Here is a 24,154-nt window from a genome sequence, read left to right as displayed (position 1 = left end):
TAAAAGGTAACGCCCAATTTTAATTTTTAGCCCTAGTCACAATGAGCGAGATCAGGGAAAATTTTACATTCCTAAAAATGTACTTCAAATGATAGGTAAGCTACGCTTTTAAATTTGTTTTAGATAATATAATATCTAGCCGAATGGGTTTTCTTAGTTTTATGTGGATTAAATTCTATTAATACAGATGTTATTTGAAGCTTATTTTGTATTTTTTTTGCTTAATATATAAAATTACTGCTTTTATATTATTATTTCATGTAACCTTTAATTATGAAGAAATCTTATCTTTAATTTAATACCAAAATGTGGAACTGGGTTAACATCTTCGTACTGATTCTAAATTTGATCCAGTATAGTTTTTTCTCCGTGGGATTAGGATTTTACTACTCAGGACAGCTTTTTGGTTTCTAAAAAACCTTACTCTTTCGTTTCTTATTCAATTATCTTAAAAGTTGGTAAGAAAAAAGCATTTAGCTTAAGGATCGAATGTTCATATGACTGGGTGGGAGATGTGCCTCTTCCTTTCAAACACCTGAATTTATCCCAAGTTCCCCCAAAGATCAGGGTAAGAGCTAAATCAGAAAAAAATTTGACTGTGTTTATACGGACGTAAGTTAGCACTAAGCTCGAATTAGTCTCCAGACAATTTTAAACGAAATTTAAGAAGCCGAACAATTTTAAAGTGGAATCCCCCATCTATTATCTAATGGTCGTGTACACGCTAAATATCCAGCACACTTACCATGGTTTGAGTCCAGATCAGAGGCTGAGATAGTGGTGTAAGTCGGAAGAAAAATGCAATGGTGTCGTGTCGTTATAAATATCGCATAATTACTATGCGTTGTTTGTTTCCGTACCGATGCAATCTTTGCTAAGATTATTTAATAAGTATTTTAAACAATTTATTCGACTTCTTACACTGATTTGTAAAAATATACATTGTTCAAATATTAGCCGATATATCGATATTTCTGTCATCCCTAGACTGAGAGCGTTCTCTCTCCGTCTTTCTACATTCGCTTTATCACCCCATTCGTCTTTTGAAATCCAAATTCGACGGATGGTAAAAATTTGACGGATGGTCAAGATTCAACTGAACGGATTCGCGTCGGAGTAATTAAGCCACCTTTTTTGTTTTTTTGAGGCGGCAAAACGAAGAAGTGTCGAATTAATTTTATTCTACTTTCGCGAGAAGCATCGCTCCGGCGGGCGTGTGTGTGGAAAAACATAAATAAAGTGCAATTACGGGTCAGTAACCCAAACAAAGAAGTGATAAGAGTGAAAAGGGTCCTTGAATGCGAGTGTAAAGAGTGATAAGTCTGTGCTCTAAAATCTCTTATTTTTTTCGAATGTGTGGGTGTGCTTCTGTTTGGCTCACCTGTGTGTGTGCGGACATCTGTTCTGTCTCGTCTTCTTATGTTTCCAACCGTCCGTCTCTCTGTCCTCTCCGTCCACCCTATCCCTTTCCGACCTCCTGCGGTCCAGTCTCCTCGTCTTGCTCTACATACCCACCAGGTAAAGGTGTAAGTGTGTGGGGGCTTACAGGGCTGTTCTCTCTCGCGCTCTCTCTCGGTGTGTGGTAAACTTTTTATTGTTCTTTCATAATCCAACAAATAAATTATTCTAATGTGCAAAAGTAGATTTCGATGCTAGCAAATGAAGTTCAATCTTTTCGGAGCAGATAATTAAAAATTTAAAATTAAAAAAATAAATTCATTATTTCGCTTTAGTTTAATTCAGATAACAGATCGTGACGAATGGTTAAAACCCAAAAATGTTTTTTAATTATTGACAAAGTATGACTTAATAAGTTTTAATATTGTTTTTAAAGAACAAATTTTAAATGTCTTTTTCAGGGTTTTTTGTTACCAGAAAATCAAACACACTTGTGTGGAGCGTATTCAGCTCTTGTTTTTAAACGAACTGCAATTCTTGTTGAAACTAACAAATTAACAGAGAGCATTTCAATGCCAAAGAACAAGAGTGTGAACATTTCCAAGGTGATAGATTAGTTTCTTTGCTTTTGAGACACCCTGTTTTTCCTTTAAAGGCACTTGTTACAGATTCCCTTTTCCTTCTTTCACTCTCTTTTCTCCCGCTCCCCCACTGAGTTTTCCTTTGTGACGTTTTATGGCGTTTTCTTCGTTGTTGCTTTTCAATTGATTTATTTTTGCATAATCGTTCATTGCCAGACCAAAGAAACTTATAAGCAAGGAAAAAATAAAAACGCACGCTAAGTACAATTGACATGTGTATATGTAGTACTCGCACATGCTCACATTTCTACTATAGCAAAAGGTATTGTGATTTTTGACAAAAGGCGAATGATTTGCAGACCCGTGCTAATGGCAAAATCATACTCCCATTAGTTGCCGATAAATGATCAATGGCATTCTGTACATTTCTGTACTTGGAGCTCTTGAGAATGATTTAGCTGTGTTCAAAATTAACCGTTGATCCCCGAAAAATAAGTACAAACTGGTTTTCCTGTCACAACTCACCCGATTTATCACACCTATTCTAAAAATGAGTGTGACAAATTTCAAATTAAAATTTGTTCAATAAAGAAATGCAACTTTCTATCGGAGGTATTGGTGAATTCAAAGGAAAACACTCAACTGAAAAAAAATATACAAATACACAAGTGTTTTAATTCGAATATTGTTATGATTACAACATTAAATATCGGCTATTAGCACTCGCGAAAAATGCTTATTAAAATGCATTGGTCGGAAGAAATTAATTCAAAATTAATTAATTAATAAATAATTAAAAAAAAGATATATTGCTTTAGTTTGACGGTCTATGGATTTATTGCATAGCTTGACCTTTTTTTTTTAATAAAAAAATTAAATAAAAGTAAAGTATATATATAATTTGTGTACAAAATTTTTATATTTCGAAGAATTGTTACCTTTAAGAAAATGGTTTCCATCGTATACTTTTTGTTTTTTCTCATTACGAAAAACGACTAGATAAAACGTACACATATGTATATCCACAAAATATTAGAAAAAAACATACATATGTACAAATCCGATTTGTTAACCGATTTGCCTGCATTTACACCTTGATGTGTAATTCCAATGTTCGTATATCTTGTTCCATTTCTTGCGCTTGGCTGGCGCTCTCTTTTCTTCCCTGCTCCTCTCTTTCGTTACCTTTTGCTGTTGGTAGCCCCAATTAGCTGGGTTTTCTTGCCAAATCTTCGCACGTAACCAAAAGAGCGAGGTAAAAACACTAACAACATTAAGGCATCAACATAATCCCGCGATCGCGTTGAGCTCTCTTTCTAACGGTGTTTGTGCTGCTGCTTTTCTCTCGGTCGATCAAGAAACTCAAAAACCGGTTGAACACAGATCTAAGCTCTTCGTTCGCCCCGCTCGACTTGCTTAGAAAAACTCACTCTCTCCCGGGAGACAAAGACAAGTCCGCGTTTGTTATTGTTCAATAAGTAAAATAATTCATTCAATTATTTTCAGCGAGACAAAAATGTGCAATTTTAATGCCAAGTAACTCGAAAAATCTCTTTTCGATTTGTGTGTTTACAAATAAATCCCCAAATTAATGTGCGAAAGAATCTCAATGAACAATCAAATTGAATGAAAAGTCGCAGCAAAAATTAAAAGCAAGCAGGAAAAGCAAGGAAAGCAAAGTTGAAGGTGAGTCCTCAAAAATGTATTTGTTTTGATTTTACGATTGCCATCTTTTGAAAACTTGTCAACGGTTGTGTCAGCTGCTCTATAAACTTCCCACACATGGCCTGAAAATATCAAGTTGTTAACATTGCAATGGGCCAGTTGGGAAGTTACGTGACTTCTTTTTTTCACCGAAAACCACTTAAACGTAACTGCTTCGGTGACGAAAATTGAAATCGAATCGCCGAGTGTGTCACACAATATCAATCAAAGTCTTTGAAACAAAGCTTCAACAGCTGAAACTGCAATTCGATTTATCAGAACACGGCGTAGGGATAACTTTTCCGACTGGCGGAAAATCGATTGCAACGTCAGCGATTGGTACGGCTTTAGGACTTCCTAGTAGTCAAACTTTGCCCACGAGGGCATTCAACCTTAACCGAAAATCAGGACCCTAGATTTCATTCCATTCGATTTGTGACCCGATTTGTATGCCATTTCCATATGAGCTTACTTTTTGGTAGGATTGACTCTAAATGTAACATGCGTTTTGATCACATGGATTGTACGTCAAGATAGTTGCCAAAAGAGCTTCATGAAGCTTAAGTGGGAGTTTCATTAGAAAATCAACAACTATTTTATGATAGGCAGTATAGTTATTATAGAAAGTGTGGTTAAATTTTATTGGTAAATCTCACATTACTAAGTCAAAATGAAGTCGTACATCATCACCTTAGCGCCATACAAGGTAATGAAAACCAACACGTTATTTGTTTTCCAAATTACGATATATAATAACTCAAAAAGTTGTTTGTGTCAATCATTCTAAAATTTTGAACACACTTTTTAAAAAGTAATACATACTGCCTAAATCCGCTCGTTTCTGAAATTTTGATTAATGCAATTTTTCAAGTACAAAATAATACATCAAAATATAATACAATACAAGTGATTTATTTAAAAAAAATCTTTAGAAATATAAACAGTAGACATTACAAAAAAAAAATTCACTAAGCCAATTGAAACTTATCTGAGTTTTTATTTTAACGTAATAAATACAATTTTAAGTGTTATTAAAACTCTTTTCGTCCAGGATTCTCAACTATTGTACAATCTTTAGTTTTGACAATATTTATTGCAGCTGCGGTCTTGCGTATTGTTTTCCACAGTCGTAAAAACTTTTCATTTTATTTCTCAATTCCCCGATCAATCCTCCATGCATTTGGTTTTGTGTCTATATTTCATTTATCTTCGCAGTGAAATGTTTTCGCCTTTGACTCTGCTTTTGCTTTGGCTTTTGTGCAAGCGCTGAATGAGTTTTCACATATTGTCTAATTACGTCTTTAAACGAGCATTGAATATAATTTAATTTAAGAGTCATAGACGGAATGGTTTTATAATCTAGGAGTCGCGCTATTACATCATTAACGTACTTGAAAATTGTTTAATTTTGTGTGAAAAGTCACAGGAGAAGTGAATGATAAGATGTTCAAAGGAATATGAAATGCTTATTAACTTTTCCACAACGTCAGCGGAAAACTTTAAGAAGTTGAACAGCCACAACTATTCATCAGTTTAGGAGAACTGTTTATCTAGGCAAACTTTGCAAATTGTAAATTTTCCTCCAATATGCCCATTATCGTTTGCTGAATATACTTAAAATAATCATCTTAAAAGGTCATTAAAAAAGCATAAAATCGAACACAGAAAGTACTCAAAATATAAGATGACAAAATGTTTACATTTCAGCTTATTCGTTGTCAGGAACAAATTTGTCCAGATGTTTTTAATTACTATAACATTGTAGTTTTTGGGGGACTGCTCCAATTGAAAGAAAGAGTCACGCCAACTGATTCCAGTTTTAGGGTTACTAGACAAAAATCGCACGAAATTTCTCAAATTCGTCATTGACTTTTGTTTTCGTTTCTCATTCTCAGGCGGAGAAAGCGCGGTTTTAAAACAAAGCCAACAGCAACGGCGATCAGAAATTATACAAATTTCGGTTGTGTGGCGGCGGGCACAACAATGATAACCATTTTAGTAAATTCACCAAATGCCAGTAAGAGAAAAACCTACAACAAATGTAGTTTTTTGTTTACATTTCTTGTTTTTTCCTTCTCGACTGCACACAAATTGCGTTGAACACAGATTTAGGGCCAGCCACTCATTCATTCATTCACTCACTCGTTCACTTGGTTCACGTTCACGTTCATTCACCTATTTATTTAATTTTTCGTGTGTATTTTTCAACTTTTCCTGTTGTAATTTTTTGATTGCTCTGACTGTGTCGCATGTTGGCGTTTTTAGGTCAGTTCCAATCTCTGTTTTTGCCCTGCCTGCACACGCAAATTAAAGTTTACCCCATATATCCGCCTTTCAACTTTTCCTGATTTTCATTTCTAAACATTAAAAGCATTAAGCATTTAAAGTTTTGATATTTATTCAGGCATTTTTGGTGCTTCTCCCTATGTGAGTTGAATTTTAATTTAGGCTGAACTCAGTTTACTTTCTATTTTCTTTATAAATTCGAAAACTTGATAGCTTCTTAGCCTAAATTAATGAACTGCTCTTTGAAATAAAGCATACATACACCACAGAAGTTTAACATATTTAAAGATCAAAAGTTATGCTGTTCCCAATTCTTTGTTGGGCCACTCCAAAGAACTCTCTTACCTTAAATTTTCTAGTGTCGGATGTTAGCCTTTAGCTAATCCCGCCCCTTAGATTAAGTCCCGCAGAGAAGAAGTTAAACAAACAAGCGGGAAAAACAAACAAACCGAATGAAAAGCTCTTCTGGGGCAAGTGATGATTCTGGGAGGGAGCATAATCCGATCTATCCAATGCTCTGTTGATTTGTCTTCATTATCAGCTCGTTGACTGTTTGCTATTTGCTTTTGATTCTCGGGTAAACAGAGAGCAGGCGACGTGGCCGTGATTGTTTGTTGTGTTTGCTTTTTTGTGGTAAGACTATTTTTAATCTTCGAGCACACAGCGCGTTGCCAAGTCGTTCCTCCCACAGCATTTTCTGCTCACCCCCTAAGTTACACCCCCCGGAAACCCCCACGGCGTATGAGTTATTTTCGTTTGTTCGATGGGTTTAAGTCGATCGGACGCTGCACATTTTATGAATGCCTTTGACAGCCCCACAACCGACTCGTTTCCAATAAACAGACAAACAGTGGATGCTGATTTTGTAACAATTTAGTAGAAGAAAATCAATACATTTGCATTGCATTGGGTTTAAATTGGATTAGTTTGTCACACAATATTATCCTTGAGTTCTATATTTGTGTACAGTTGAGGATTTACTATAATTACAAAACATTCATTTAGTTTGACAAAATCTAAAAGCCTCGATTTTCTATTTCGTCTACTAATTCCCATAATTGTCCTTTTTCACCCTATACAATTTCGTTTTTCTATCCATTTGTAATGTAATTAAACTCTTTTTTTGAACTCCTAGTATTCTTATTTAATCATCAACCACAAAGTCTTAATCATTTAACTGCCAAAATGTTTTTACTCATTTTAGTGTTTGTTCCAAGGGTCTTATTTTTGAGACCGTTGTCAATGCTATCTAAATATCCCTTAAATCACTGTGGCTAGTCTACTGGTGTTTTCTGTTCGTCTGAGATATAAATACTTATATGGCTTGTTTTATTCAGGCAATGCAGCTAGTTTATCTCTGATATATTGACGCATGGCTCCTGTTGGGGCTTCCATTGTTTCTATTTTAATTATTCCGCATCTTTATAATTCCCAAACATGCGTCAAATGCCCCCGAGATGCAAACACAAGCAGTTATATGACTATAAAGGAATATGGCCTAGCTTTGGGAACTGGTACGTGAAATGATTTCAGCCAAATGTTGGCTTAATAACTGTTTTTGTTTGCTTCTGGCTTCCCAGAGCCATATATTCATTTCCTTCTGCCATACCCCCTTTTCCCCATCCCAGTTTCCCGTTTCCCAGGCAAGTGTCTTTTGTTTTATCAGCTGCAAAAAGTTTAGTTGAATAAACAAGTGAACCTTTTTCTGGCTCGTATATTGTGTTGTGCTGCGAATTTGAATTATTATCCAAGAGCCTGTGACGTCAAACTGCAGTGTGAATCAAGGGGACGAGGTAAAATAAATATGTTCTTTAACTGGCCTTTCAATTTCAAGGTGTTTATTTAATTCCCGGATTGATCGTAGGTAAGGTAGCACAAAATTCGCATTACGTTTTATCTGCCCCAAGGTTAAGGCATTTTGGATTCTGTAATGTCAGAAAGCGGTTATATAACATTCTTATCTGCCATAGCTAATTCTCAGGATTAATCTGTGTCATTCTGTTTGAGTTTGTGCCACTCTTTGACTGGCCTTCGCAGCCGGTCGAACGAGTACCAATGACCAATGCGATATGGCTACAGATGCTGATCTATATGTATCTACCGTAGATACCGGTTTGCAGAAACACACCCACTTGAAATGCTGTCATCTAGTGCTGAAATGTCCAAGACAAGAGGACACATAAAAAAACAACGGCTTGATGTTTGAATTAATTAATTGATTACTAAACAAAGTAATTTAGATTTTATTTTAAGTAAGTTCCGATTCCTACAAATGCTACAGAAAGTACTTCTATTTCATCAGAAAAATTAAAAATATAAAAATTACATTTTGAGAAGTTTTTTTAATGTTTAATTCAATAATGTAGAACTAATTTAAAATTAATTTCCAGAAAATATTGTAACTTTGGCCCATAAACAAAGTGCTTATAATTGTTTTGATAATATTTAAATGTCACTTTTGAAAGATAATTTGTCATACCATGCTCTCATTTTTTTTCTCAATGCAATAAATGGCCGGAACGTAATTATAAAAAAATAATCGGTCTTTGTTGGAGCCTGAGTCTGGGTCTTGACCGGATCGTGAATCGATCAATTACTGTGAGAGAGGCCAAACTGTACCCTGGCTGATAATTGAGGTCAGCACTCTCCATATGGAGACAAAGTCGCAAGATCAGCGAACTTTTAGGGCGATAGAGTGGGAGGTGGGAGGTGCAATGATTCGGCTGGGGGCCACCTTATGAGGCACCCGCGATGGGATGAGATCTTGGGCAATGAATTAATGCACAGTTTCCCGCACACTCTTGGCACATCTCGCTCGGTGACATGTGACTTTTGGCGACTTGTGCAATTAAGAGCTGCAACAACAATCGCAAAAGTGTCGCAGTCGCAGCGGTAGTTACAGTAACAGATCCAGTGCCCCGTTCCATTGAAACTCACTCTCCGTGCCAAAACTCCACTGAACTGAGCTGACTAAGAGGATTATTTGCCACTCCGTTGCTGTTGAATCTCTGTGCTGCCCTGTAATCCGATCCACTCCATCTAACTCACACCGATTTGGGTGTTTTGTTGTGCTTGGCAAGTCATCTGGGTGGGTGGTTGAATACTTTACAGAAGCCCCTTTCGTTTGAGAAAAACACCAGCAAACCGATCCGAAGTAATTTAAAACAAAAAGCTTAAAACGAGTTTGTCGAATTCCAAGAGCCAAATAATTACACGAAACGCATTCAAGTTGCACCACCGGGTGTGCAAAAGGGGAACACAAGCTAAGCCTGTGGGGCTTAGGGAACTTGAGAGCTGCAGTAGAGTGGCCAAAAGAACCCGTTGAATGCTGATATAGCGTTTGGGACAGTCGGGGACATATAATCATTTTGAGAAACGCCACTCTCTGAAGAAGCCTTTTCTATTGAACATTTTTAAAAGAATAAGAGATTTCTGCTTTACTTTAGCATACAAAAACCAAATTAAAATATGTAAATATAAAAAATATAAAAGTTATAATCTTAAGAAAAAGACACATTTCTAATACACACAAAATATCACTACATATATATCGGAGCACTTTGCAGAAATACTAAAGCTTTGAAAAAGGTTTAAAACTCATTATACCCGTTACTCGTAGAGTAAAAGGGTATATTGTATTCGTGCAAAAGTATGTAACAGCTAGAAGGAAGCGTTTCCGACCCTATAAAGTATATATATTCTTGATCAGGATCACTAGCCGAGTCGATCTAGCCATGTCCGTCTGTCCGTCTGTCTGTCCGTCTGTCTGTCTGTCTGTCTGTCTGTCCGTATGAACGCTGAGATCTCGGAAACTATAAGAGCTAGAAGATTGACATTTTGCATGTAGATTTTAGAAGTTCCTACGCAGCGCAAGTTTGTTTCAAAATGGTGCCACGCCCCCTTTAACGCCCACAATCGCTTATATACGATTTTAAAAATTTAAATATTTCGGAAAAGTAAAAATGCAGTTTTATTGTGTTTATCAATACCTATCGAAATGTAGAAGAAATTTTTCAAATCGGACCATTCGTTAAAAAGTTATGCGTGATCAAAGTTTCTATCTCCATCTCCCTCGCACTCCCTTTACCTGAGTAACGGGTACCTGATAGTCGGGGCACCCGACTATAACGTTCTCTCTTGTTTTTGGATGTAGTTCAGAATTTCAATTTTATATAAGTAGTTTGTAAATATCCTAGAATCGATTTGTCATACCTATAGAAAATTCTTTTAAGCTATGCTCGGAACCAAATTCTAATGGAATTATGCAATTTGATACGGTTTATAAGGCCTTGTTAATCTCAATACAAATCAGTCGTAAATGAAGACGTTCGATATGAGTTTAGCACCATTTGAAGATTTTGAAGCTCTACCGATTTCCGACAACTATAGGGCTCCTCCTAGTTGTCCCCCACTCTTCACGTGGCACCCAATGGCGTACATGTGTATACCTAATGGTTCCATAGATATAAATAGTTTATATCCACCTGATGGAAAGATTGGAGGAAAACCTGGAGGAAAACCTGGAGGAAAACCTGGAGGAAAACCTGGAGGGAAACCTGGAGGGAAACCTGGAGGGAAACCTGGAGGAAAACTTGGAGTAATCCCTGTAGGTAGTTCTGGTGGTAGTTCTGGAGGTAGCTCTGTAGGTGGCCCTTGGGGAAATGCATCAGGAAATCCGGGAGGAAAACCTGGGAAACCTGGAGGTCAACCTGGAGGAAAACTTGTAGTAATCTCTGGAGGTAGCTCTAATGGTAGCTCTGGAGGTAGTCCTGGATTTGGCCCTGGAGGAAACATAGACGGAAATACCGGAGGAAAACCTGGAGGAAAACCTGGAGGGACCCCTGGAGGAAAACTTGGAGGAAGTCCTGGAGGTAGTGCTGGTGGTAGTTCTGGAGGAAAACCTGGAGGTCAACCTGGAGGTCAACCTGGAGGGAAACCTGGAGGAAAACTTGAAGTAATCTCAGGAGGTAGTTCTGGTGGTAGCTCTGGAGGTAGTCCTGGATTTGGCCCTGGAGGAAACACAGACGGAAATCCCGGAGGAAAACCGGGAGGAAAACCTGGAGGAAAACTTGGAGGAAGTCCTGGAGGTAGTGCTGGTGGTAGTTTTGGAGGAAAACCTGGAGGTCAACCTGGAGGGAAACCTGGAGGAAAACTTGAAGTAATCTCAGGAGTTAGTTCTGGTGGTAGCTCTGGAGGTAGTCCTGGATTTGGCCCTGGAGGAAAAACAGAAGGAAATCCCGGAGGAAAACCGGGAGGAAAACCTGGAGGGACCCCTGGAGGAAAACTTGGAGGAAGCCCTGGAGGAAAACTTGGAGGAAGCCCTGGAGGAAGTACTGGTGGTAGTTCTGGAGGTAGCTCTGTAGGTGGCCCTTGGGGAAATACATCAGGAAATCCGGGAGGAAAACCTGGGAAACCTGGAGGTCAACCTGGAGGGAAACCTGGAGGAAAACTTGGACTAATCTCTGGAGGTAGTCCTGGTGGTAGCTCTGGAGGTAGTCCAGGATTTGGCCCTGAAGGAAAACCTGGAGGAAAACCTGGAGGGACCCCTGGAGGAAAACCTGGAGGAAAACCTGGAGGAAAACCTGTAGGAAAACCTGGAGGAAGCCCTGGAGGAAGTCCTGGAGGTAGTACAGGTGATAGTTCTGGAGGTAGCTCTGTAGGTGACCCTTGGGGAAATGCATCAGGAAATCCGGGAGGAAAACCTGGGAAACCTGGAGGTCAACCTGGAGGGAAACCTGGAGGAAAACTTGGACTAATCTCTGGAGGTAGTCCTGGTGGTAGCTCTGGAGGTAGTCCAGGATTTGGCCCTGAAGGAAACACAGACGGAAATCCCGGAGGAAAACCTGGAGGAAAACCTGGAGGGACCCCTGGAGGAAAACCTGGAGGAAAACCTGGAGGAAAACCTGGAGGAAAACCTGGAGGAAAACCTGGAGGAAAACCTGTAGGAAAACCTGGAGGAAGCCCTGGAGGAAGTCCTGGAGGTAGTACAGGTGATAGTTCTGGAGGTAGCTCTGTAGGTGGCCCTTGGGGAAATGCATCAGGAAATCCGGAAGGAAAACCTGGGAAACCTGGGGGTCAACCTGGAGGGAAACCTGGAGGAAAACTTGGAGGAAGTCCTGGAGGAAGTTCTGGTGGTAGTTCTGGAGGTAGTCCCGGACTTGGACCTGGAGAAATCACTGCAGGAAATCCCGGAGGATATCCAGGGAAACCTGGAGGAAAACTTGGAGGTAGTCCTGAAGGAAATGCAGCAGGAAATTCTGGAGGTAAACCTGGAGGAAAACCTGGAGTTAGTCCTGGAGGTAGTTCTGAGGGTGGATCAGGAGAAAAATCAGGAGGAACTGAAAATTTAAATATCAACGATATTCGATTGAACCGTAGAGGTAGGAAGTCCTAATCATTGAATAATGACTAACCGAAAGTTCTACTAAAATGTGAATATGAAAACATTGGTAAAAAAAATATTATTAAATTCATTTAGTAAGAGCTAAATACCGGTATACAAATAAAAATCACTTTTCTGACTGAACTTTTTGTTTTCTTAAAAACGTTGGACGTTTTTGAAAATTTTATAATTTTGTTTTTCTACAATATACTTAAAGAAAACATTCAGAGAAAAAGAATTAGTGAAACCTTAATTATAATACAGCGAAAGACGTAGAAACGTTGATAATAATATAAAACAATAATATATTACGTAAAGTGTGTACATTTAGGTCGGAAAGTCAAGCTTATGCATAATCTCGAATCCACGACTTATGAATTATATATGTGAAAAGCAATACTCCTTATCTCTGTGGGTGCCCAGTCTGAGGCCTTAGTTACGTATTCGGGACTGTTATCTCCCCCACAGTGGATTTCTAATTGAGTTATTTGGACATTCAAATTGAATATAAAAGCAGCACAGTTTATGGGTATTAGGCATTGAAAAAAATAAAACTTTAATAAAATTGGTAGTTTTATTGAACCCTTTTGTATGTTAGACTTTTAATCCGAACATTCGAATAATTAATCGATAACAGATATTTTTCTACAACGTTTTATTCTAAGACGAAATTTTTAGAATTTCAAAAATATTTTAGTCTTGGGTTTTTTAAATTTTGAATAAAACCTGTGTTAAAGGCCATTGATATTGTGTTGTTTTATCAAATAATTTTGCATTTTTGTTAAGTATAAAATATTTTAATGTATAGCATGAAAAATTTGTATTAGATTTTTACTGAATGTTCAATACTTTATATTATATATTATATTATTATATATAGTATACCCTATTTATATTATAAAAAATAGAGTTTTCCGAAATTGCAAGACTTTATTTACCTTTAAACGTTATGTTCTTTGTTTTGGTTCTACTGAAACTCTAAAAGCTCTAAAAGTGTTTTGCCTTGAAATTAATCTAAATTAAATTAAACCATAAACAGCTGCGTAAATAAACTGATCTCTATGCCATTTTATCAAGTTTAAGAAATTGTTTTGGTGGAGGGCATGATAAATTTAATTGTTTGCGCCGAGATAGATGCCTCAGTCTTATCGTACTTTTGTTATAGTGTTTCCCAATAATTACTTCAACTGAAACTAGAAAAGCGAAAATTCCCATTTGTCTCTGTTGCCTTTTGTCTTTGTTCCATTTCTGTGAAGACACTCTTATCAGGGAATATATAACAACTTTGAACATCTCTTTGCTCCCATATCAGCAAAGAAATAATTTTTCCGTAATTAGTTACTAACGATTGAAGTATTTGTATGCCTTCTAAACTCATGGGACTTCACACTCCACGTGAAAGTGTCTTTGTATCTTTTTATCTACTAACACAGAAATCGGCAAGACAAAAAGCAGCAGAAAAACATAAAAACGAAGCAAAACAAAACAAGAGAAGAAACCGCGTTTAAAAACTTGTTTTGTAAACTTAACTTCCTGTATGCGAATCGCATAAGATCGCTTATGTATCCGTAAATGTATCTGTGAGTGGATTGTCGATACAGAGTATGACTGGATACAGACATGCAGTTTGGGAATCGTATATGGCAATGCAATTGTATTCACTTTCCATTTACTTTTGATTGTTCTTCAAAAAATGCGATTAAGATTCTAAAAATGAACTCGACGGCCCGACAAATGAATGAATGAACAATTAAACTGCAAACAACGAGAGGGACGGGAGTGGATGACTCATCCAAAGCCGAAATCTCCCCGGTTTGAACAAGTTTCTTTATTTGGCTATGACAGGCTTTCTGGCTAAAACTCGGCCCGACTGACCTTTACCATTTTGGCCAAGAATCGCACGAAATAAATCTTGTTTATTTTGCACTTGCTTGATCTTTCTTTTCCTCGCACTTGTTGAATGTCGTCGGATTTACTTGTTGTCTTATTTAATTACATCAGCCATCTCGCCGCACTCTTCGGGGGTTCAATGTCCCATGTCCAGACACAAAGGTATAGAAAAGACAGGGTTTTTTTTTGGCAAACAAGACAGTGAGAGAGAGGAATACTTAGAAACCTGTGCGTGATTCGCATCTTCATGGGCGGCTGAATACTCGGCGGAATAACCCGCAAAGGGCGTGAGTACGGAACTAATGCCAATTGATCAAGATCAGGCCACAAGGTGCACTATAAAAAATGATTTAAAATCAGCGACGTTCTCCGAATATAAATTAACTTGTTTGCCTTGTGTATGAAAATTCAATTAAGGCGAATTTTGTGTGGTAACTTTCCCATCGAACGAGGAAGAGGAGGCCTTAACAGCTTTTTCCATAATCCAACTCTCCTCCTTTTATCCCTTTCCACTTGGTGAGCCTTATGCAACAATCCACCTGTCACTGCCACTACTGTCCTGCATTTATGTTTAATATTCGAAAAATGCGAGCTCAACTCAATTTGATGTGGCCGCTTTCACCGTTCGGACTCTGAACATCCCTCTCCAGCCTGAGATGAAACATTTCATAAATGATGTCAATTTTCGGGACAAACTCAATTTATGTAATACTCTTTATCAACCAGGGAGTTATCTCTCCATGTCGACCTTTAATTAACTCACATTGTGCAATTCATGCGAGAGTTGTGAAAATCATCCGGTCGTTTGCACTACTATAAATATTTTCCTGAGTGTTTATTTTTCCCGTGACAGTTATCTGATTAATGAAAACATTTCCGATTGTGCTCCAATTAGAGATGTAATTCAGCAATGGTATTATTAAAGCTTGTTCAGTTTGCTGATCTCTAGAGTAAACATTTCCTGCTCCATTCGGCGGCTACCTCAACTAGAACAGGGTAAAATATGTTTGGCAATTGGCCAGAGAACCGAAAATAAATGGAGGCAAAAAAGTTTTGCTCTTTCATCATACTTTTATCCAGGGACAACTGCGGCATCTGTGACACCAAAACCTCCCTGGCAAAAAAGATAGAGCTAAAAAGAAACAAAATTTCAAAATGTGGAACATGGAAGCAATCCGTGGCAGCAATTGTGGGTCACCGAGCGGGAAATTCAATAGGGGGGATGAGGATAATTGATTAACTGGTCAGTGGGTGACGTGGTGCAGCCAGAAGTGCACTACCTAGTACTAATGGAAGCCCCTAAATCACACTTAAGCGGTCATCCATCCAACCATAAGGGTAAGCTCCCAAGTAAATCCTCAATTAGTTGCCATTTGCATGGGCACTCGGCTGGGAGATTGGAGGGTAGGCTTATGAAGGAGCCGGAAGGCAGTAGCGGCACAATCACCAGCATTAGCTTTTTGCTGATTTTCATATTCCTTTTGAGCCCCAAGACAATCGATAAATTTTCCCCTCTTTTTTCCTCTTTGGATGCGTGCGAGGAGGCGTGTTCAAGTGGCGTCGCCTCTTTTGTTGTCAGAGCTGCTGGTCTTTGGCAGCGTCGCATATTAATGAAAGGAAAATCGTTCGGCGAACTGAGCAACTGTTGGCTCTCACCCTGATGGTTATTGCAATGACGATGCCGATGCCATTGGCATCCTGTTTGTATCTTTACGATGACGATGGCCTCTCAGTTATCTTAGCCCATCCTTAAGCGGATGGGTTGTGTGGTCGAGTCACGCGTTTATCAAAAAAAGCGATGGATAATAAATCGCAATAAACTGTACGGGCATCTTATATTTCCAGAACTGAGAAACATGTCACGAAATGTTACACAGCAAAAGAAAAATATAAGCTTTAAATTTGAAAACCATTTTGATTTTGATCAATTCAATTAAAATATTGGTAAAAGGTATTTTAATATGACATTAATTTTAAATTTTTAATTTTTGTGATTAACCAGATCAAAAAAAGAAGGTACATGATTTTGGTTCCGCCCCCAAATACCTCAAAAATGAACTGAACTATATAAATTTGCTATATTCGAACACTTACAGCAAACTCTCGTAATCGTAGTGTTTTATAATAAATTCTGTAAATGGAGACAGTTTTATTTTGAGCTTTAAGGAGTGAGGTATTGCGTCACTATTTCATCTCGAATAAGGACATCCTCCAGAAAGCCAACGATGGGCACATGAATCCATCGCGCACACATGCACAAGTGTCTGAGTGTAGAGCAAGCTTTTAATAGAAGACGGCGTCAGCGAGCATCCTTCTCATCCAGCGGATGTCTGGGCCATTAAATGGGTGGGAAATGGAGGTACTAGGTGGGTGGCTGGGTTACCTCCTCTCGTAATTATCTTTTTCGCTCCATCTCGGTCGCATGTTGCAGCGACTCTTCTGTTTGAGCTCAATTAGTGTGGCAATGGGGCGAGCATTCCAGGAAGTAATTGTCGGCGTCATCAACTGGGGACTTGTACTCTATGGGGGATGGTGTGTGTAAAAGTCCCTAATGACAGTGCCGTGGAACAACCTATGAACTCTGAAAGTCAACTCCAATGCTCAGCCATTTCTCCCGTTTTTATTCCAGGATATGCCTCAAAGCTGATCGATTGACCGAGTGAAACGATTGCGCCGCCAGTTGGTTAAATGCTACATAATGTCGGGCAAGCACATCGAACAGTATACGAATCCCTCCTTCGAGCAGGAGTCCGACCCACCGCCTCCAACAGGGGGCGTGGCAGATGAGGGCGCGGGCAGCACCAACAAAGCCAACGATGCCGGCACGGAAAATCGCAAAGGTCACAGGTGAGGAAATCGCTGCAGTTACCAGTTTCTTGTTTCCATATTATTTTTTTTCGGTTTTTATTTGGAGACATTAGTCGCAAGAAAGGGAAATACTATTTACCTAATTTGACACTTGCCTTGGGTAAACAAACAAATGTACTTCCCTATACTCCGTTCCATATCAATAATTAGCTGTGGGTGGGAGGGACTAGAACTTCGTGGCACGTGGGTGAGCCGGATGGTGGCTTAATAATTCATAAGACTGCAGCGCCTTCGCCCCGTCATAACCAATCGATAACAGTCGATTACGATGGGTCGGTCAAGTTTGAAATATTCAAAGGCCCACAGGCAGGAAAAGGAAAGCGTGACAAACAAGTCCAGGGTGAGCACGTGAGCTTAAAGGCTCGACTAGCTCGAATCGCTCGATTCGCCAGCTACCGCAGTCATCCGCGTGCACTGCCAGTCGAAGGAACTCCGGAAAACGGGAAGTCCTGAGGACCTAGGAAAAAGCCAGAGGGAGTGAGCCAGTAGAGCATTTGTGGTTGCAGCTGCCAAGCCAAGTAAGCGGTGGGGCCAGGAGGAACCGAATGTGGGCCGAAGGATGGGCCAGTGTGTTGGCCAACAGCCCAAAGAGCTTGACATTGAGTGGGCCAGGCGTCCTCGCCCTCGGGCGTCCTTGGACCGTCCATCGCCAAGTTCTAGGCCGCCTTTAGACAGGCTGACAAAAAAGACATAACATTCTAAAGCAAGGTTGAAACTTTGAATACCCTGGTCTAAGGCGAACTAAATCCAATCTTTACATAACATTGAAAGAAGTTAGTTGTTTGACAAAATATAATTTTAAAAGTACATTTTTTTTGTTTTTGGGATGATCATCGACGTTGGTAAACAAAAGGTATACCAATAAAATAATTATTTGTAACATATTAGTGCTAAAAAATGTTTTTTAATTCATAAAAAAGCTTAAAGCTAACACACAAATAATCTAAATATATTTAAGAATTCAGAACATGATAACAATTTTAAAAAATAATACTAAATCAAGAAATAATTGTATGCAATTAATTTGACATATAAAAAAAAATGTATTTTGTTTACAAGAATGTAAAATTCAAGGATTTGGATAAATATAAGTATTAAGAAGATACAAAGAAGATCGCAAGGTTGGCAACCTTATTTACAGTCTTTTTTAGTTAAATATATACGCCTGATCGGATATTCCTGTCCAACAATATTCCTATAGGTCTCTTGTCACAACATGTTTGGAAATTAGGTTAAAATTGAACTTTTTAATGAATTTTGGCTTGGGGTATGGCAAAAACCCAGTAAAAAATGCAACAAATCAGAGCTTATTTTCAAATCCTTCTTTTTGATCTGACCACGGAAACAATCTCACTTGCAGGCGGCAGGAATCGATGTACCAGATGACCGGCCTCTACTCGGAGACGAATAGCGGCGACGACAGCAGTATAGATGCGGCCCTCGACCAGGACACCCAGCCCCATGCCACATCGCACCTGGCCGGTGAGCAGGTGCCGTCGACAGTAGCCATAGGAGGCGGAGGAGGTGGAGGAGCAGGTGCGTCAGTGGGAGTGGACAGCGTGACGGTCAAATGCCACAGCCGACAGGCGTCGGCGGGCAAGTGTCCGGCGGATCAGGAGGAGGACTTCGACGAGGAGCAGTTCCGATCGGGCGATTGCGGCATCCTCAACTGTCGGCCCTATGGCATCCAGCGTTTCGCCCGCATCAAAATCTTTGTCCTGCTGCTCTCGCTGCTGGTGATGATGCAGCAGGCCCTCTGCTCAGGCTATTTCAACTCGGTGATCACCACGATCGAGAAGCGCTTCGAAATCCCCTCCAGCTACTCCGGACTGATAGCCTCCAGCTACGAGATAGGCAACGTAATCACCGTGATCTTCGTCAGCTATCTGGGCAGTAGGCGGCACATCCCCGTGTGGATTGGAATCGGAGCGGTGATCATGGGCATTGGCTCGCTGGTGTTCATGGTGCCGCATTTTACGGGCGAGCCCAATCCTGGCATTGCGATCGTGAACAAAACCAGCGACAACATTTGCAGGAGTGCACTGGTTAGGGAGCAGGACATGGACCTGGGTCGCCTCTCCAGCGGACTGTCCAACCAACCGCTGGCGCCGCACACATTGCGCGAGGACAACTGCCTGGAGGGCAAGGCATCCACCACGGGACCCGTGCTGCTCTTCGTGCTCGCCCAGCTGCTCCTCGGCTGCGGCGGAAGTCCGCTTTTCACCCTGGGCACAACCTACGTGGACGACCACGTGCGGACTGAGAGCTCGTCTATGTATATCGGCTGCATGTACAGCATGGGCGCCTTTGGACCCGTGGTAGGCTTCTTGCTCGGCGCCTACCTGCTCTCCTTTCACATGGACTCCTTGTCCTCCACCACCATATCAATCAGTGAGTAATATCCCTTTAAGATCATTTGTCTCGTCCTTATGATGAGCTAAAAATAGGGTTTAAACCGAAAAACTGTTTTAGCTTAGCATAAAAATGGGTCTAAAAGCACTACAAATTAAACAACATTAAAAATAGGTTTTAAACTGATAAATATTATAGCGTTCCACAATACAATTTTTTTTATATATTCTTATATTACATTTTAGTGAATCCATTACATAATTTTATTTTTCTTTTTATTCTTTTTTAAGACTTTAGCCATCAAATCTCATTTGTTAACTAACAAAGGAATACAAGAATTAATAAAAATAAATTAAAACAATTCCACTGAATAATTATCGCGACAGACAAAATACGATGTATATCTTTATATATCTGATCAAAAATAACATATTCAAGAAATGAAAAGGCAACTAATATCCCTGATCCTATCCCTATTTTAAATGTTATTAAGGATAGGAAACAGTTTGATTTCTTGAAGTGTTGTTATTGCTCCCAAACTAAACTGAAACTTTATTAAATTTATTGATTTCTTTCAGCACCCGGCGACAGACGATGGGTGGGAATGTGGTGGGGAGGCTTCCTGCTGTGCGGAGTCATTCTGCTGGTGGTGGCCGTGCCCTTCTTTTCCTTTCCCAAGGTCCTCGCCCGCGAGAAGAAGAAGATACGGAAGAGCAGCGTGGTGCAGCCAGTTCTGCCAAACAACTCTGGGGCCACCGCTGCGACCGATGAGATGGGCAAGGTAAAGAAGCTGGAGATTGTGGCCGTGACCAGCAAGGAGGACGAGACGCAGCCGCCTCCCAAGGTGGACACGGGGTACGGGAAGGATATCAAGGATATTCCGCAGTCGATGCTGCGCCTTGTGAAGAATCCCGTTTACATCGTGACCTGCCTGGGAGCCTGCATGGAGCTGATGATCGTCTCCGGTTTTGTGGTCTTCCTGCCCAAGTACCTAGAGACGCAGTTCAGCTTGGGCAAGAGTCAGGCCAACATATTCACCGGTTCGATCGCAGTGCCTGGAGCCTGCATCGGCATCTTCCTCGGCGGCTGCATCTTGAAACGGTTCCAACTGAAGCCCAAGGGCGCCGTCCAATTCGTCCTGATCACCAACGTCATCTGCCTGGCCTGCTATGCGATGCTATTCTTCCTCGGCTGCGACAACCTGAAGATGGCTGGCACTACGATTCCCTACACCAGCAACAAACACGGATCGACACTGGAGCAGCCATTCCAGGTGAACCTGACGGCGGCTTGCAACTTTGGCTGCGAGTGCCTGACCAGCGAGGTGGAACCGGTGTGCGGCAACAATGGACTCACCTACTTCAGTCCCTGCCACGCTGGCTGCACGGCCTTCTCGTCTAGCTCCAACTACACCAACTGCGCATGTAAGTAAACTCTTGAACTTCCAAAATTATTAATGCTTTAAATTAATTGAGATTGTTCTATTTTAATTTCATTATTGAATGTGTGCCTCAGTCATATAAGTTTATAAGTGAAACATTATTTTCTTCTTATCATAAATATTTGTGAGCTGTACATGAAGTAATCAAAATACATTTTTATTCTAGTTGTAAACAAATTTTTAATTACAGTTCAAATCTGAACTGGTACTTTAATTGAATTACTTTATGCCATTGTATAATGTTTCCTTATCTGTTCAATACAAAAAGGGTTAATATATGTGGTCATTAGGTTGCAATACAACATCTAATTAACATTTAAATTACCCTTTTTTTTAGGTGTTCACGCCAACATCTCGAGCAGCATTTATCGGGGGGCTGGTGGCAGCCAGGCCCAGGCGCTCAGTGCCAACGAGAACTTCGCCGAGGTGACGGTGGTGCCGGTGGCCACCGCTGGACCATGTGCCACACCTTGCCGCACTATCTACCCGTTTCTCATATTGCTCTTCTTCATGACCTTTGTGGTGGCCTCCACCCAAATGCCGCTTCTCATGATCGTGTTGCGATCGGTGTCCGAGGAGGAGCGCTCCTTTGCCCTGGGCATGCAGTTTGTGATCTTCCGACTCTTTGGTTACATACCTGCTCCCATCCTCTTCGGAAACCTCATCGACTCTACCTGCTTGCTCTGGAAGTCGTCCTGCGGCGAGAAAGGAGGTCGCTGTCTCATCTACGATATTGAGAAGTTCCGATACAAGTATGGATAAACGTTGTATTCTTTCAAACTTCTTTTTGTATATCATGTAATAATGCTTTTCAGATATGTTGGTCTGTGTGCGTCTGTGAAACTGGTGGCTTTGTTCATCTTTATGGTGGATTGGTGGTTGGTGAGGAGACGCAAGCAGCTTGAAAAAATGAAACCCCTAAACGCAAGCGATCCCATCATTGGTTCCATCATTAGTCTAGACAAATGTAAGTTTTGTACTCAATTTAACTTTTTAGGGTCGATTTTTCTGCATAGTTAGTGAATTGGGTAAAATTGTGTGAAACTCTTGCCTGTAAAGCGGTTTGCCTAAGAAGAAAAGATATATCTTAAATATATATTCCTATATTTCCTATAATTTTTTGCAATTGCCGTTTATTCCAATTAAATTTGTATTTATTTCTTAATTACTTTATAATTTTGCAGTATTTGAAGAGAAGCTTTCTGGCGCCGAGCCGACCACTGCATTTGTTGGAGGTGGAGGAGAACTGATCATACCCACAGAGATACTTCGCCATTCCCGCAACGATTCACGCACCATGCAGATGGATTACTGGTAAATCTATTTATCTTTCAGTTTTTAGTACTATTTTACTATAAACTACATTTTCTACAGCTACGACAAGTGCGGTCATGTGGTGACTCCCGCGAACACGTGCAACCAGCCGCAAACCAAATCAAAGAAACACTTCCGAAGCGCCTCGTGTGATGTGAAGATGATCAAGAGCTTTGCCCGGGATCACAACTCATCCAGTGGGCCGGCGGACGCGGCTGGTCAAGATGGAGGTGCTGCTAGCAGTAAATACAAGAATCTCAAAAAGTTCCAGGCACACACGCGCAATCACTCGACGGATCTGCATGATCCTAGCCAACCAATCCGATATATTCAAAACCAGCTCCGACCGCAGGACTGTGCCGAAGAGGATGATGACGACGAGCTGACCACCGGCTGTGGGCACTTTGTCAAGAAGCACTCGCGAAACCACAGCTACGACCAGATCTACATGCCCAACAACATACGCTTTGATGCGGACTTCCTGCGTCATCCCCATCCTCACCACAATCCCAAGAAAAATGTAAATGTACTGAAGAACGTGGTGACCGATATTGGCAAGCTCAAGAACTCAAATGAAATGGAGGCCGGTGGAGCTGGATCACGTGGTCATTCCCGCAACAACTCCAAGGACTTAAACACCAAAATTCCCAGTGGAACTCCAGTTAATAGTGGCTCTGGGCAGGGAGGACCAGATACCAGCACAACGGGACTAAGTGTGCTGCGGCATCGGCGTACCAACTCCAAGGATCTAAATTACCAAGTGCTGCCCGAGACTTCCCAGCACCCGCATCCACAGCACACGCGGAACACGTCGCACCACAAGATTCAGATCGATGATGATCGAAACGAGCTCATTAACGACATTGATGACGAAGAGGAGGAGCGCTCCAATTGTGCTTAGTCTGATGCCAATTAGTTTAAGCTAAGATTATCAGTTTGTGGCAGCAGCAGAAGTAACCGCATCGGCTCCATTCCTGGCGGCAATCGCCTCTTCGTGTTTTTTGTGTGTTCAATGCCCGTTTTCTGACGAAATGACTTAACTCTCAGCTGCTCATTGTACTTACGACCGAGTGTTCAAATCTACTTTCCTCGTAGAAGACATCTGAAAATAGAAATCTTTTGATATATGCAAAATTCAACCAGAATTCAAATCCGAATCCGATACGAATACGAGTGCGAATATATTTGCAGCTAATAGTTACGTTACCAGGCAGTAAAATATAAATCCTAGTATGCAACTAGAATATTTTAGGATAGGCGTAGATCGTTGTGATAGGAATATTTTATATTGTATTTTTAGTGGAGTGTAGATCCGTTAAAAGCCGATCAAGCGATCGAACTGCTCGACACGTTTCGCTTTAGCTCGACTATGTGCAATCTCGGTTTCGGAGTGAGACGATTGACTGAGAAACAGTTGGAGAATGGAAAGAGAAACGAATAGCAAATTACAATGTTTTAATAATCCGAACATGTAAACAATTGTCAATGGAAATTGTGCTGTGAAACAATGTGTGAGTATAGAAAACAAAAATTACCGAAATCGTTGGATAGAAAGGAACTGGAAATACGCTGAATGTAATTCTTATGCAATACATTATTTAGAGAATCTTTGTGGACAAACACGCCCACACATTGTGCATCCAATAGAAGGGTTCGAATGAAGAATAGATCTAGACTAGTTTTACTAAAAATCTTAAATTCCCTGTTTTAATCGTAGCGAGATGTGCAAGTCTAGCATAGATTTTAAAACCGAATGATGTACTTTAAATGCGATAATGCCTTAAACAATATCAATTAATTATACAAGTAGATAAAATTAGTATCTCAACTGAAACGGAAATTCAACCGCTCCACACGGTTGATTTCCTGCGCACTGCCCGAGTGCAAGACCCCCAGTAGTCCTAAGTGATGCAATCTAGGTTAATTAGTACCAACTAA

General features: G+C 40.3%; 2 protein-coding genes across 6 annotated transcripts; both read left to right on the top strand.

The window, feature by feature from the left end:
• The first annotated feature begins 1,036 nt into the window (after positions 1–1,036).
• Positions 1,037–23,684, top strand: LOC108041165 (solute carrier organic anion transporter family member 5A1). Of its 4 annotated transcripts, none has more exons than XM_017118984.2 (9): positions 1,037–1,216; positions 3,486–3,665; positions 16,871–17,088; positions 18,470–19,500; positions 20,040–20,885; positions 21,240–21,654; positions 21,718–21,869; positions 22,087–22,216; positions 22,277–23,684. In XM_017118984.2, the coding sequence occupies exons 3-9, from the start codon at positions 16,940–16,942 to the stop codon at positions 23,115–23,117; spliced, it is 3,564 nt and encodes a 1,187-aa protein (XP_016974473.1). In that variant the 5' UTR covers positions 1,037–1,216; positions 3,486–3,665; positions 16,871–16,939; the 3' UTR covers positions 23,118–23,684. The 4 variants fall into 4 exon arrangements, with proteins under 4 accessions (XP_016974473.1, XP_016974474.1, XP_016974472.1 ...); XM_017118985.1 differs by having other exon boundaries at positions 1,037–1,251; XM_017118983.2 differs by having other exon boundaries at positions 1,037–1,320.
• Positions 10,093–12,495, top strand: LOC123037827 (glycine-rich cell wall structural protein-like). Of its 2 annotated transcripts, XM_044460466.1 has the most exons (2): positions 10,093–11,429; positions 11,727–12,495. In XM_044460466.1, the coding sequence occupies exons 1-2, from the start codon at positions 10,288–10,290 to the stop codon at positions 12,361–12,363; spliced, it is 1,779 nt and encodes a 592-aa protein (XP_044316401.1). In that variant the 5' UTR covers positions 10,093–10,287; the 3' UTR covers positions 12,364–12,495. The 2 variants fall into 2 exon arrangements, with proteins under 2 accessions (XP_044316401.1, XP_044316400.1); XM_044460465.1 differs by having other exon boundaries at positions 10,095–12,495.
• Positions 23,685–24,154: the final 470 nt, after the last annotated feature.

The sequence above is a fragment of the Drosophila rhopaloa genome, unplaced genomic scaffold, assembly GCF_018152115.1.
Source record: "Drosophila rhopaloa isolate 14029-0021.01 unplaced genomic scaffold, ASM1815211v1 contig_2, whole genome shotgun sequence".
NCBI classification, from domain to species: domain Eukaryota; kingdom Metazoa; phylum Arthropoda; class Insecta; order Diptera; family Drosophilidae; genus Drosophila; species Drosophila rhopaloa.
The sequence above is the reverse complement of the archived record's forward strand: the minus strand, read 5'-3'. Positions and strand labels throughout refer to the sequence as shown.